General features: G+C 45.4%; 1 protein-coding gene across 1 annotated transcript; it reads right to left on the bottom strand.

The window, feature by feature from the left end:
* Positions 1–8,692: 8,692 nt before the first annotated feature.
* On the bottom strand, positions 8,693–13,024 carry LOC134068701 (neuronal acetylcholine receptor subunit alpha-3-like). Its single transcript, XM_062524421.1, has 6 exons — positions 12,944–13,024; positions 12,640–12,684; positions 11,303–11,412; positions 10,675–11,113; positions 9,198–9,803; positions 8,693–8,917 (listed from the first exon to the last, which is right to left on the bottom strand). Exons 2-6 carry the CDS (start codon positions 12,664–12,666, stop codon positions 8,798–8,800), a joined length of 1,302 nt encoding a protein of 433 aa, XP_062380405.1. The 5' UTR covers positions 12,667–12,684; positions 12,944–13,024; the 3' UTR covers positions 8,693–8,797.
* Between the last annotated feature and the right edge of the window lie 837 nt (positions 13,025–13,861).

Consider the following 13,861-nt stretch of genomic DNA (forward strand, 5'->3'; position numbering starts at 1 on the left):
TTTCTGAAAGTGCGTTTTGGACCAAGATAAGCGGGCCACAGTGATTTCTCGTCCTATCTTCATTTAACTCTTCTTGTTCTTCTTCTCAGTATTTATGACATCACTGTATGCACAGAGGTGGTGAATATAAGGACTTTGACTTTGCATTATTGATTCAGCATGCATGGAAGAGTATTGTAAAGATCATATCTAATTATTCTGAGCTAACATGACTTGCCATGCCTTCACTGCATGTGCATGTACACATTCATATGCACCCAATCTTGCGTGTGTGCATGCACTCACACTCTATCATGACGTCTCATGCAGATTCAGTTGGTTAATCATGCATGACCATCGCAATATCAAAGTTCCATCCTATCAGAAAGATTTTGTTTCTCCTTGTATGTGTTAATGTGTGTGGTCTCTCTCTGTACTTATGAATGTGCGTGTCTCTTTCTGTGCATGACGTGTCACAGTAAGAATTCTCTCTCTCTCTCTCTCTCTCTCTCTCTCTCTCTCTCTCCGCGTGTGTATATATATATATATCAAGATAATGTGCACTCAGTTTGCTAAAGTATGTGTTCAATTGTGCACTCATTTGACTAACTTCACTGTCATTTTACTAGATTGTGCGCTCAATTTAGTAAATAGTGTAGGCCTACTCATTTAGCTAAATAGTGTGCTCAGTTTATTGAACTGTGTTCTCACTTTAATTTTTGTAAAATGAGCGCACTATGTAGTAAAATGAGCGCACTACGTAGTAAAATGAGCGCACTAAGTAGTAAAATGAGCAATTGTGTACACAATCTAGTAAAATGTGGGCACAACTTAAGTAACCGAGAGCGCAATTTTGTAAAATTAGTTCAAGCTCACATTCCCTTGATTCACAATGATTATTATTATACATTATTACAGATGTAAAATCTTGCAATGACACCGCCTGGGTTCCATACTGGCCGAAGTCAGGCAAGAACAACATTTTTGCCTGACAGCTTATTTCCCATTTATGTCCATTGACTAAATGTTAAAAACCACACACACACACACACACACACACACACACACACACACACACACACACACACACACACACACACACACATACACACACACACACACACACCTGTACAGCCATAATGTGGCAACCTGAGCAATTTCACATGCATGCCTTTGTGTCTTGGCATTCTGGGGATATAGCCGGAACACTGATGATCACAATGAAATTATCCTGATTTTCTGCTCCAGTTGGAGCCGCAGCTGCTACACACTCTACATACACACACACACACACACACACACGCACACACACACACACACACACACACGCACACACACATCATCACATATACGCACACACACACGCACACACACACACACACAACTGGGATAGGGTGAGTGTCACAATGCTCATGCCCCAGTCCGAATGATTCCTAATCACTTGGAAAAGGGAATTCTCCCAGGCTAGGAACCTGCACACTCACAGGAAAGAAAGCTGCAATATGAGTCAGTCATACACACAGACACAGACACACACACGCACACACACAGACACACACACACACACACACACACACACACACACACACACACACAGATGAGATGGAGGTGTGATTTCTGCACTTAAACACACAAACACACACATACACACACACACACACACACACACACTCCTGTAGCTAAATGACTGTGGCTGGTTGGTTCGTTTGTTTATCATCATCAACACCATAATTACTCCTGGCAATATCTGACACACTAATAGTCCAGCTCTTTGTGTGTGTGTGTGTGTGTGTGTGTGTGTGTGTGTGTGTGTGTGTGTGCGCATATCATTGTTGTAATGATGAGAGAATCTAGAGAGAGGAGCAAAGGGCATGAGGATCAATGCAGCAGCTTGTCAGAGTGCAGCAGTTGGAGGACTCTCTTGCTTGCCCTGTGCTGGGCATACATGCTACCTGGAGTCACATCAATATTGGAGGCCCATCACACAGCACACCACACATCTGCAGCCAAAACCACCTTCCCGACTTGAAAAGGAGTCGAGCACATTGATCTCTGACGTGACTCATCTTCATCGCTGTCGGGGCTTGATGAGAGACAGAACTGGCTCCCTTACTTGCAAATTACAGCAGGCTGAAAATATAATTTATGACCAAAACCAACCTCCAACCTCCTAAATTTGAAGTTCTTTGGTCGTTTTTGGAGATCTGCTCTAAAAATGTTTTCCCTTTCTGGATATCTGCTTCCCGTGAGATATGAGGCCATGGAGCAGAGGGTGAGAGGGGGCAGCAGGACATGCTCCTGTAGAGCTTCAGCTGCCATGACCTGCAGGGAATACGGGCACTGGGGCAGGATTGAGAACAGTAGAGTGGGAGTGAGGGGGAGATACAGTATGGTCACATTTGGACAAGAACCTTCTGCAACATTTCTCACCACACACTTCTCTTTCTGGATGGACGAGATGTTCATTAGCTCCTCTTTGCATTTATTTTTGTATGTATTGATACATGCGCATAAATGTATTAGTTTCTGTTGGTTGTCAGTGACTGCGTGTATGAATATGCTGTAAAATGCTTTGTTTTCTGGTCCACTGTCTGACGGGAAGTAGAAGAAGGCAGCAAGACTGAGGGGAATCCTAGTTGATCTAACCAGGTTACATAACACATGTGGATGGCCTTGTTGTCATATTATTGATGTCTTTCTGTTGCGCTCTCTGATTTAAAGTCATTTGAACAGGGTTCTGGGGTCTGCTCTTGCCAATACGCAGTCACCCAGATGACACACAGGCTCTCAGAAACAGAAGTGCGGCCACAAAAACAGACAGGAGGTCAGGAAATACACACTTCTTTCATTTTTGCGTGACTTCAGTGTCATCTTCCGCTTTGAGACTCAAATCACAGGAGTAATGGTGTGTGTGGAGCAGAAAGATGTGTCTTGGGCACTGCCACCGAATATTACTATGAACTGTGTGTGTGTGTGTGTGTGTGTGTGTCTGTGTGTGTGTGTGTGTGCGTGTGTACGGATGCGTGTGTTTGTGCTTGTCTGTAACAGTGAATATAAGTGTTTGTAAGGAGATTAGGTTGTGTAATATATGTTGCATCTTCTATTTGTGCACGTCTTAATCTAACAGCCAGTGACACAAAGGGTGCTAAATAAAACCCATGCAGGCTTCAAGGAGAACGCCAGTAGTGACTTCCATTTCTCTGAGACGTGTATAAGGGAATCATCTCACTCATTCCCTACAGCTCAGGTCAGAGTATTTTCTCTCAGCTTATATTGGGAATGCAGACATGCAGTATGCAGTATGCAGTATGTGTACGTTGAGGATGGTTGAGTACGCCAAGGATTTATTTGTGTCGTGAAATAGTCTGTTGTCGTGGAGTTCGGAGAAGGTGAATGAGTTAGAGGAGCAGCCAGTTCCTGAGTGATTCATTCCACAATGACTCTCAAACAGGAAATGTGGAACTTTTTTTGGTTCTTGCTGATGGTCACCGAATTGATTATGTAGATCCACTTGAACTCCCTGTCATTGTCAGCAAACTTCTCGTTCTCTCTTTGTCATGCACACACACACACACACACACACACACACACACACACACACACACAAAGAAAAAAGATGTACACATACATGCACAAAGAAAAGAGAGACACACACACACACACACACACAAGTTTACTTGGGGGCTCCAGTGGTCAGTGAGGACTCTCCATCTCTGAGGCAGGATTTGTCATACATGGATGATTCCTTCATTTTCCTCCCAGAAGTCTGTGCAGCGCCCCGACCCAAGGTCCCCAGGGGTCACCCTGTTTCTGCCCAGTGCTCCCTCTCTCTCCCTCTATCTTTCTCTCACTCTCTCTCTCTCTCTCTCTCTCTCTCTCCTTACAAAACCCACCCTGCATGCACACACTCACACTTGCACAAAGCCTTACCAGGGTGGAAGTGCTCGAGGGACTTTGTGTGGATACTGACTGTATACTGACTGACTCTTTACTGACTCTTTAAGCTCCTTTGAATTAGAATTTATTGGAAAGAGACAGGAAATATGAAGAGTACTGTGCTGTGCCGTGCCGTGCCATATAGGCTTAGTCTGTTCTGTGCTGTGCTGTGCTGTGCTGTGCTGTGCTGTGCTGTGCTGTGCTTTACTGTGCTGTGCTGTGCTGTGCTGTGCTGTGCTGTGCTGTACTGTACTGTACTGTACTGTGCTGTGTTCTGCTGTGCTGTGAGGTGCTGTGCTGTGCCATAGGTTTAGTTTGTTCTGTGCTGTGTTGTGCTGTGCTATTTTGTGCTGTGCTGTGCTGTGCTGTGCAGGAGGGGATGAATATACTATGGACATTTTCAGAAAATCGGTCAGTTTTTTTTTCTTCTGGATTGTCTGTTTCTTCAGTAAATTTGTGTCAACGATTCCTGTGACACTGAAAGACCGGGCTGCACGACATTGGTGGGCTTGTAGCCCCACAAGGATGACATGGAACCATTGTTTTTCATTTTGATCCATCACCCACCCACTGCACCAGGGCCGGACACAGTTGTCTGACAATATCTCTTGAACCGTAGGGCCTAGGATGACCAACCTTTTTCATATATATGTTGGCCTCAAAGGGCCATGTCAACCCATCCCATATCCACTCATTTGACGCATAGCACCACCTAGTTAAAAAGGAAAAAGCAAAACCAAGGTGTTGTAAGGTATCTTTGGCTGACAGGTTCAAAATGGCACAAATGTGGAAGTAGGATCATTATGATGACTCACATACACATACACAAACACACACACACACACATACAGGCAAACAGGCTCATGCCCACACACACCCTCAATCAGGAAAACACACACAAAAAACAAACACACACTCATTTACTTACACAAAAGTTGCAAGAGAGGATGGAGATGGAAACAAATTGACAAGTGTCATTTATTTTTGAGAGGATGCCCTGGACTGAGCGGCGGTTATATTTTGTACAACTCAGCAGTACATCTAGTTCTTACTCACTGGGACATAATTTCTCTCTTTCATCTAGACTCTTTCAATCTGTTCCTGGAGGGGTTCTGTTTCAAACATACTGTAGAAACCCAATACAGATACTTTGAAATGAAAATGAATCTGATTTTTGCATAATGCTCTACAAAATGTTGAATTTAAAACCTTTTTTTTTGTCCTCAGATAACAGTTAGCTCAAGGTTGTTGTCTATTGCACCGGATAGGCCTTAGGAATGTTTTGGGTCATTACACAGTTGAAATGCAGGGAATTTGGTCTCTGCATTTATCTCATCCATGAATTAGTGAAACAGTTTTTCCTCATCTTGAAAGTTGAATTTACTCAATGGAAGTGGTAGGAAGTTAATCATCTTCATGTTTTAGATTAAAATAGAAGCATGTTAAACTATCATTACGCTGCAAATGTTCAAATGTGCAGTCTTGTACCTTTGCCTTTTTTAGTTTTTCTTTTAGTTTTTTTTTTTTACTCAAAATGATATGTTGTATGCAGTATGTGTCACATTGTAGCCCAAAGCATGGTCTAAAACTCTTTATATACAGATTTTCCCTGACGTAGATTGGAGAAATGAATGGCAAACTCAGTCGCAGCAAGTATAATTTTCGTTCATTACCGAAGAGCACCTGATTTTTCTTAAATAATAATAGTCCCAACGGAGCACTCTCCTTCTCTCTTTCTTGAATGGCAAACTTAGCTCCAGAAGCTAATCTCTCAGAGGAGGGGCGGGACTGTTGTGCTCCATATGTTGGGGTCTTTACCTCCTGTTCCCCCGTCTCTGCTCTCAGTGTTGTGCTCAGAGCTCTCCGCCCTCATATCAGCCTCCAGCGCTCAGTCTCCAACTCCAGCATTACTCCACTTCCCATAAATCCCATTTCAGAACTCTGCTCTTATGGTATACTTCTTATCAAAGCGTGAACGCACACACACACACACACACACACACACACACACTGGCACACACACTGGCACACACACACACACACACACACACACACACACACACACACACACACACACACACACACACATACACACACACACACACACACACACACACACACACACACATTGAGAGAAAGTATTATATATATATATGTCTGTAATAAATATGCTTTACTTTCACAGACACATACCCACTGCAAGGCACTAGCATTTATTCAACAACACTGGTATCTTTATGTGGTGATTTGAATGGTCTGTTCTGAGAGAATAAAGTCCATCCTCAAAACAAACAATTTCCTAAGAGCATTAAAATAGTTCAAAGTTCAACATTCATTCTACATGGACCCTAAAGTACAAAGTCTTTTTTTCTTGACAGCAAAAATTCCTCTTGAAGAATGCCTGGTGCTGAAACCTGAAATGTTAATGTACATGTGTGTGTGTGTGTGTGTGTGTGTGTGTGTGTGTGTGTGTGTGTGTGTGTGTGTGTGTGTGTGTGTGTGTGTGTGTGTGTGTGTGTGTGTGTGTGTGTGTGTGTGTGTGTGTGCGCGCGTGTGCGCGTGTGTGTGTGCACGTGTGAGTGTGCGTGTGTGTGTGTGTGTGTGTGTGTGTGTGTGTGTGTGTGTGTGTGTGTGTGTGTGTGTGTGTGTGTGTGCCGCGCCTGCCAGCCAATATGAATGATTTAGCTTTAAACAGTCTGCAGTTATGTCTGCCTGGCTGCTCTGCAAACACTTTTCAGTTCCCTCCCAAGAACACGTCCTCCCAAAGCAACTCTTAGATGTCACCAGGCCCGATCAGACTCCATCAGACTAATTAGAGAGGAGATCCATGCCTTTTGAGAAAATTCTGCTCCTGCAAAACTACAGAGACTAAACATCTTACATGGTGTATAAACTAGACCAATGTTAGTGTGGAATTAGACCGTATCTGGCATTAGAGAAAACCACACACACAAACACACACACACACACACACACACACTCAGAGGACAGCAGTGTGCCTCACATGCTGCGAGGTCCAAAAGCTGTGATTCAGAGACTGACATCTGTTTCAGACACACACACACACACTCACTCACACACAAAAGCACCCTTTGTCCGTTAAGTCAAACAGATGACGGGAAAGCATTTAAATATTCATCTGTGCTGTGCAGTAAATAATGCAGGGCTCCCTCCATTTGCACGTTTCTTCCATCAACCAAACCAGGCAAGTCAAGACATTATAACTACACACACACACACACACTCAGACACACACACACACACACACACACACACACTCACTCACTCTCACACTCAATTTCATTGCACACTAGGTCAATGCTATGCCCATATAATAAATGTTACATAGGTATTAAGGCTGCAATGACTGTTTATGAGTGTAACCAACCATGCATTCTGTGTTGCCTGGACAACCTGCAACTCCGCCTCCCAAAGCCCCTCAGACAGGAAGCTCCTGTCGACAAGGCGCCGCGGCGACACGTCTGCGTGACGCTTGGTTTGGGCGTGCGCCGGTGATGTGCTGTGGCAGGTCTGTCTGATGCCTTTAATGGCGCCCTTCATATTTACACAGTCACCCAACACTCACACTTACATAAGCAGCGCCCAGACTCAAATCCAGACTTTAGCAGGATTAGTGCACTTTCATGCAAATCAAAATCATTTTGGTTAACACACACAGTCTAGACTCCAAAACACACACACACACATACAAAGACACAGATACATACTGGCATATATGCCCTTGTCTAGACACAGTTAAATGCAGTCAGATAGGTCCCCTGACCCGACTTCACCATGACCATTTAAAACAAAAATAAATAAATAAATAAATAAACACACACACACACACACAGCGTCATTAGTGAAACTTCCTTACTTAGATTTAATGAACTTATTTTTCCTCACTGGGCATGAGCATGTGTCTGACTGTGTGTGTGCATGTGTGTGTTGAAGAATATCTGGAGGCAGTACTTGTTCTGTGCCATTTGTGTTTTAATGAATTTTGCTGTCCCTGTTACAACCTATTAGACTCATATTTTCGACTTCTGAGAATAGTACAAAGTCTCTCTCTCTCATTCTCTGTCTCTCTCTCTCTCTCTCTTACACACACACACACACACACACACACACACACACACACACACACACACACACACACACACCCTTAGGCAATTATGATCTCACTTTCTCTACATTGTGATTCACCACATGAGGTTATTTAACAGAATAAAATGTACAATTAACCTACAGGGTAACTTCCACTGAACATTCAGCTGCTCATTGTGTTGGCAAAGAGATTCTTTTATTTGACATTAGGAGTACAGTATTTACAGATTGCATGTACGTCTCACCCAACCTGCACTTGAACTTTGTGCTATATATTATTACAGAACCAAGCTTTTCAGCTAAGTCCAGCTTTCCAAGGTTGACCTAAACAAATGTCATTAAGATTCAACCCGGGCAAACTCCTTACTCCGAAACACTTTTTCATCTCAAATGCCGCTCCCAACTTAAAGGGCGTAATATAACATGTGCATCAATTTGGCATGGTTTCACAATATTGAGAGCTCTTCATAGACGTTAAATGCCAAAGCAAGAGGCTGAAATCGACTCAAATGTCAGTCAGGTGGTTTAGTAAAACAAAAAGGGAATTCAAGCATTCAGTCATTCATTGGAAGCACGGGTGACTATCTGAAAAACACTTCAGATTACTGTAAATAAAAAATCATAACTGACAGGCTGGAAAACAGATTTGTGGCCCTGTCTTGATTATCCTTCCCTAGTTTCCTTTAGTGCTCTGAAGACTATACACTTGGCACTGTTGAGTAGGAGGAGGGTAGCTGCTGGGATGGAGCAGGACGTGAAAGGAGTGGACTGTGCTTCAGAACCCAATGAGAGGTTGCTTGAACAACCCCAGTGTCCCCAGGACGCAAACTGTCACAAATACCCAGAGAAAGATCCGGTCAATCACCATGGCAACATATTTCCAGTCATCTTCCACCTGAGAGAGTTAGAGAAGTAAAAAGAAGTGGCTATGAATATGACTTTCAGTTAACAACCGTGAACCATAACGAATGAGCATATACTGCATCTATATCCACAATCAGAAGGAGAATCATTACAGTTTGAATGCTGCTAAAGCTACGTTAAAACTATTCATTGAGTAAAATTAGTTTGGTTGTGGACAGTGTGTGTGTGTGTGTGTGTGTGTGTGAGAGAGAGAGAGAGTACGTTTGTGTGTGTGTGTGAGTGCGTGTGTGATGCATGGGATTAGTCCTAACCTCTTTGGCCTTGTTCCGGCTCCTCATGTTCTCGGCGATGTACTTGACGCTCTCGATGGCCTGCTTGATCTCCGGCGAGACGACCGAGAAGGCCACCACCGCGTTGACGGCCGGAGGCGCGGTCAGGGCCCGGCCCACCTTGGCCGCCTCCACCTCGCCCCCCGCTGCCGGGCGCCCGCCCCCCTTCACCCCCTCCACCCCCACCCCTCCGCCCTCCACGCAGTTCATCCCCCCGTCCTGGCACCCTGCGCTGCTCCTCTTCTTCGTCTTCCTCCCCTTCTCCGACCCCCCTTTCTCCGCCTCCAGGCTCTCCTTCTGCGCCACCTTGCGCTCCTGCTGGTCGATGGGGCGGCGCATGAGCAGGACGCGGGGCAGCTGGCACAGGAAGACGCTGCGCACCCACGCCGGCATGGTGTGCGTGGTGGGCGTGCGGTAGTGCACGTTGAGCACGAAGACGGTGATGACGATGGAGAGCGTGACGAAGATCATGGTGAAGAGCAGGTACTCGCCGATCAGCGGGATGACCAGCGACGTGGAGGGGATGGTCTCCGTGATGACCAGCAGGAACACGGTGAGAGAGAGGAGGACCGAGATGCACAGGGTCACCTGCAGAAACACAACAACAGCTGACTGTTGAGCATGACTCATCATATTGAACAGTACTGTACCTTGGCATCCCTATAAGTTGATCTAATATATAGAGAATAATATAATATATATAATATATTATGAAGAGTATAATATATATGTAATATGATAGAAAGAGAAACGAGGAAATGCATAGTAAAATTAATGTATAATATCATGAACTACAACGATGCAATATATCAGGGTTATTGATACACAATCTATTTGAACCAAGTAGATATTGCGGTGCTAGACAACTGACCAATGACCTACAGTATGTCCTAAGAAACATACTGCCCCACTTTGTCAGTGCCCTTTGAATGTCAGTTGCCACAAAGGTGGTCCGTGGTATGTCTAACACTATTGATAAACCAGCCTAATACAAACCAGTGCAAATTCTGACATGAGTCATGAATCTAGTGAATCCATTACGATCAGTTAACCTCGTTAAACTCTTGACCACCACCTCATAACGCCCTGTAAATATCTGTGTGAGGATTATTATGATTAGCTTGCCATTGTAAGAACAACTGGCCAAGTCAATTAATGGTTATTACAACATCTTGCCAAAGGACAGCAGCTGAAAATGAGCTGGCTGGCTCTCACTGGCACCTTTACAGAAACGCTGATTAATGTGTGCTGTCCTTCTGCGTGAACTAATGAAATGGAAACGGAAGCGAGGGGGGGGGGGGGGTGACCTTCTCGCCGCAGTCGGAGGGCAGGTAGAGGACCAGCACAGGTGTATAAAGTCAAGCGCCTTGATTATCGTGGTGCTTGACGAATACACCTGTGGAAAGGGACCTCATGAAACCCATGAATTGTGTGCCTCGGTCCCACACGGCCCACAGACCTTCTCTCCGCAGTCGGAGGGCAGGTAGAAGACCAGCACGGTGAGGAAGGAGATGAGCAGGCAGGGGATGATCAGGTTGATGGTGTAGAAGAGCGGCAGGCGGCGGATGTAGAAGGAGTAGGTGATGTCGGGGTAGATCTCCTCGCAGCAGTTGTACTTGATGTCGTGCTTGTAGCCCGGCGCGTCGATGATCTCCCACTCGCCGCTCTCCCAGAAGTCCTTGAGGTTGACCTTGGAGCCGATCAGCACCAGGTCGATCTTGGCCTTGTCGTAGGTCCACGAGCCGAACTTCATGGAGCAGTTCTGGTAGTCGAAGGGGAAGTAGGTGATGTCCATGGGGCAGGAGGACTTAAAGATGGCCGGGGGCACCCACGTGATGGTGCCGTCGTACTTCAGCAGGGCCTTGGTTTTGTCCTCCACCAGGAAGTCGCCAACAGCACTGGTGAGGCAAACACACACACACACACACACACACACACACACACACACACACACACACACACACACACACACATACACAGCTTATATTTACACCTTGTTTGTTTCTCAAAATCAAAGTCAGCATTTTATGAGTACTGGAACGAAGACCGTTTTAAAAAGGACACTGACTGATGGAGTGTTATTTTACTTGTTGTAAAGGACGATATCAGGTCTCCAAATCTTGTTGGATGGGACTCGAATGGATTCAATGCCGTCATATTCAACAGGCAACCAGCGGAGCTTGTAGTCATTCCAGATCTGGTGAACACATGCACAAATAACAAGATATCACACGAAAAAAACAAAGGAAGAGGTACTGGCAGACTAATATACAGTAGGTGTCATGAGTGTACACACATGATCTCTCTCTTTCTGTCTCTATCTTCCAAAAATACATACACACACACACACACACACACACAGAATGTGAGAATCTTCAGCCTCTTGCCAGTGTAATACAGTAGGATGCCTGAGTAGAGATGAAGCCGTCACATACAGTATGAGCAGGGATGCATTTACTGCACACACATAAACACAACACACACACACTCCACACACACACACGCACACACACACACGCACTGCCAGCCTGGGTGGGCGCCACTGGCGTGAGCTGCCTCGTCCTGCAGGCAGCACTTTCTGGGTGGAGGTGTGGGGGGGGGGAGGCTGTGAGTGGGGGGGAGTGGTGGGGGAGGAGGTGAGCTTCTCTGGGTGAGAAGAGAAGAGAAGCAGCTGCCTCTCACATTCACACTCCTCAGCTCTTTTCCTTTCCGAGCTAGCCCCCCCCAGCCCCCCCCCCCCCCCGACACACACACACACACACACACACACACACACACACACCGCCCCTAAACCTCCCTCCTCCATGTTCTCGTGATGTGCATTGCTCCGAGTCGCTCTGCAGCCCTGAGGGAACTGTATGTGTTTCTCTCGCTCTCTCCCTCTCTTTCTCTATTTTCCATCTTTCTCTCTTTTTTTCCTCTCACTCGCAAACTCACTCGCTCTCTCTCACACACACACACACACACACACACACACATCACACCCCCCTCAGTCACTGCCTCTTGTTTCACTCAGTAAAAGGGTCTTCACAGCTGACCTCCCCTTCCCATATTCCCATACCTCACCCATTTCACTCACCTGTCCATCCACACACACACACACACACACACACACACACACACACACACACACACACACACACACACACACACACACACACACACACACACACACACACACACACACACACATACATACGCACACACACACACACACACACACACACAGAGAGAGAGAAAGAGAGAGAGAAAGTCCTGAAGAAAGTCAAAACATCTGAAAAGAGGCTTAGCACTTCCAAATCCACCCTGATCCATCCCCGGCTCCCCACCGCTGTCATGTGGCCAGGTAGGGAATGTGCTGACTGCTCAGTGAATGTGAACACCTCGACTCTCTGACCTCCGAGCACCTCACACATCCACTTACGTGTCTCAGCCACAGGTTGGTCTCCATAATTTGGTTCACTTCGTCCTGTAGATTCAAGTGACAGAGAGCAATACTAAGGACAACCATACTACTATGTGCAAAGATGTAAGCTTTTAGCTATTCGGCTCATAACAAAATAAAGTAGGTTACAAATAGTTGCGTATAACTGAAGAAAACTAATAATGAGAATGAAAAATATTTATGTCAATCTACATCTTAAAATAAACGTTGGGGAAATGCAGCCCCCTTTCTTCATTTGTGTCACAGTAACAGGAGTACACACAGTGTGCATATGTGTTCTCACCACTTTGACTAGCTGGGATATGGAGACTTCAAACTCCACTGTGACGGGGTCGGACACGTTTTCGACCGGCCGAATGAACTGGTTATATCTCCTGAAGATCTTACGGAACAGGCGGTCCTCTCCTTTAGAGCCGAAGCATTCTGGGAACAGATGAAAGCCTGATTAGATGAGCACATGATCGATGAGGGACGAGAGAGAGTGAGAGAGAGAGGGAGAGAGAGAAAGAGAGAGAGAGAGAGAGGGAGGAAAAGTGACGTCCTTCATTAGCACCCACTCCATAGCGCACAATGATGTTAGCTTAGTGTTGCCAAAACACTACAAGCAGCGTCAGCATCAATTACACACAATAAATAACTACACAAAATATTAAAAATACACTAAAAAATGTAAGATTGTGATGATTAAAATAAGATAAAAAACTCTAGTGTGCATATATCTGTTCAAAACAGCATACATTTGTTCCTTGAAGCCACGGACAGATATGAATGCTCTAAGAACTGTAGTATACGGAGGTGAAGTAGGAAGCAGAATTGTGATTATGAATTATAGAACACGCATTACGTTAATCTCACTTCGTGTTCTATTTGCCCCGTGTCAAATGAGCAGAGTTGTCTGGGTGCGAGTGTGTGGCGTGTGTGGTGTGTATCTGTGGTCAGGCCGAGGAGAGGACCGGAAAAAGCTTTTAGCAGCTCTGTGCTTAACGCCACGCCGTTCGTCTTAAGTCCACCTGTCAAGGTGAGGAGAGGAAGGGCAGGCTGATGAACACTCAGAGACTGGGCCAGCGGCTCTTTAATATATTTTACTTGATCTCCTCCTCCTCTCTCTATCTATTGGCCTTTCTCTGTCTCTCTCTCTCACACACACACACTCACACACACGCAAACACACACGTTTATATAAATGTCCCACCGGTCACAA

This window comes from Sardina pilchardus, chromosome 21 (assembly GCF_963854185.1).
Source record: "Sardina pilchardus chromosome 21, fSarPil1.1, whole genome shotgun sequence".
Classification (NCBI taxonomy): Eukaryota; Metazoa; Chordata; class Actinopteri; order Clupeiformes; family Clupeidae; genus Sardina; species Sardina pilchardus.

Coding starts and splice junctions, on each gene's coding strand:
- LOC134068701 (XM_062524421.1), bottom strand. CDS start 12,666: ATGGAGACCAACCTGTGGCTGAGACAC. Junction 11,413..12,639: donor CCAACCTGTGGCTGAGACAC/GTAAGTGGATGT, acceptor TGTGTTCACCAG/ATCTGGAATGACTACAAGCT. Junction 8,918..9,197: donor GCCGGAACAAGGCCAAAGAG/GTTAGGACTAAT, acceptor TAACTCTCTCAG/GTGGAAGATGACTGGAAATA.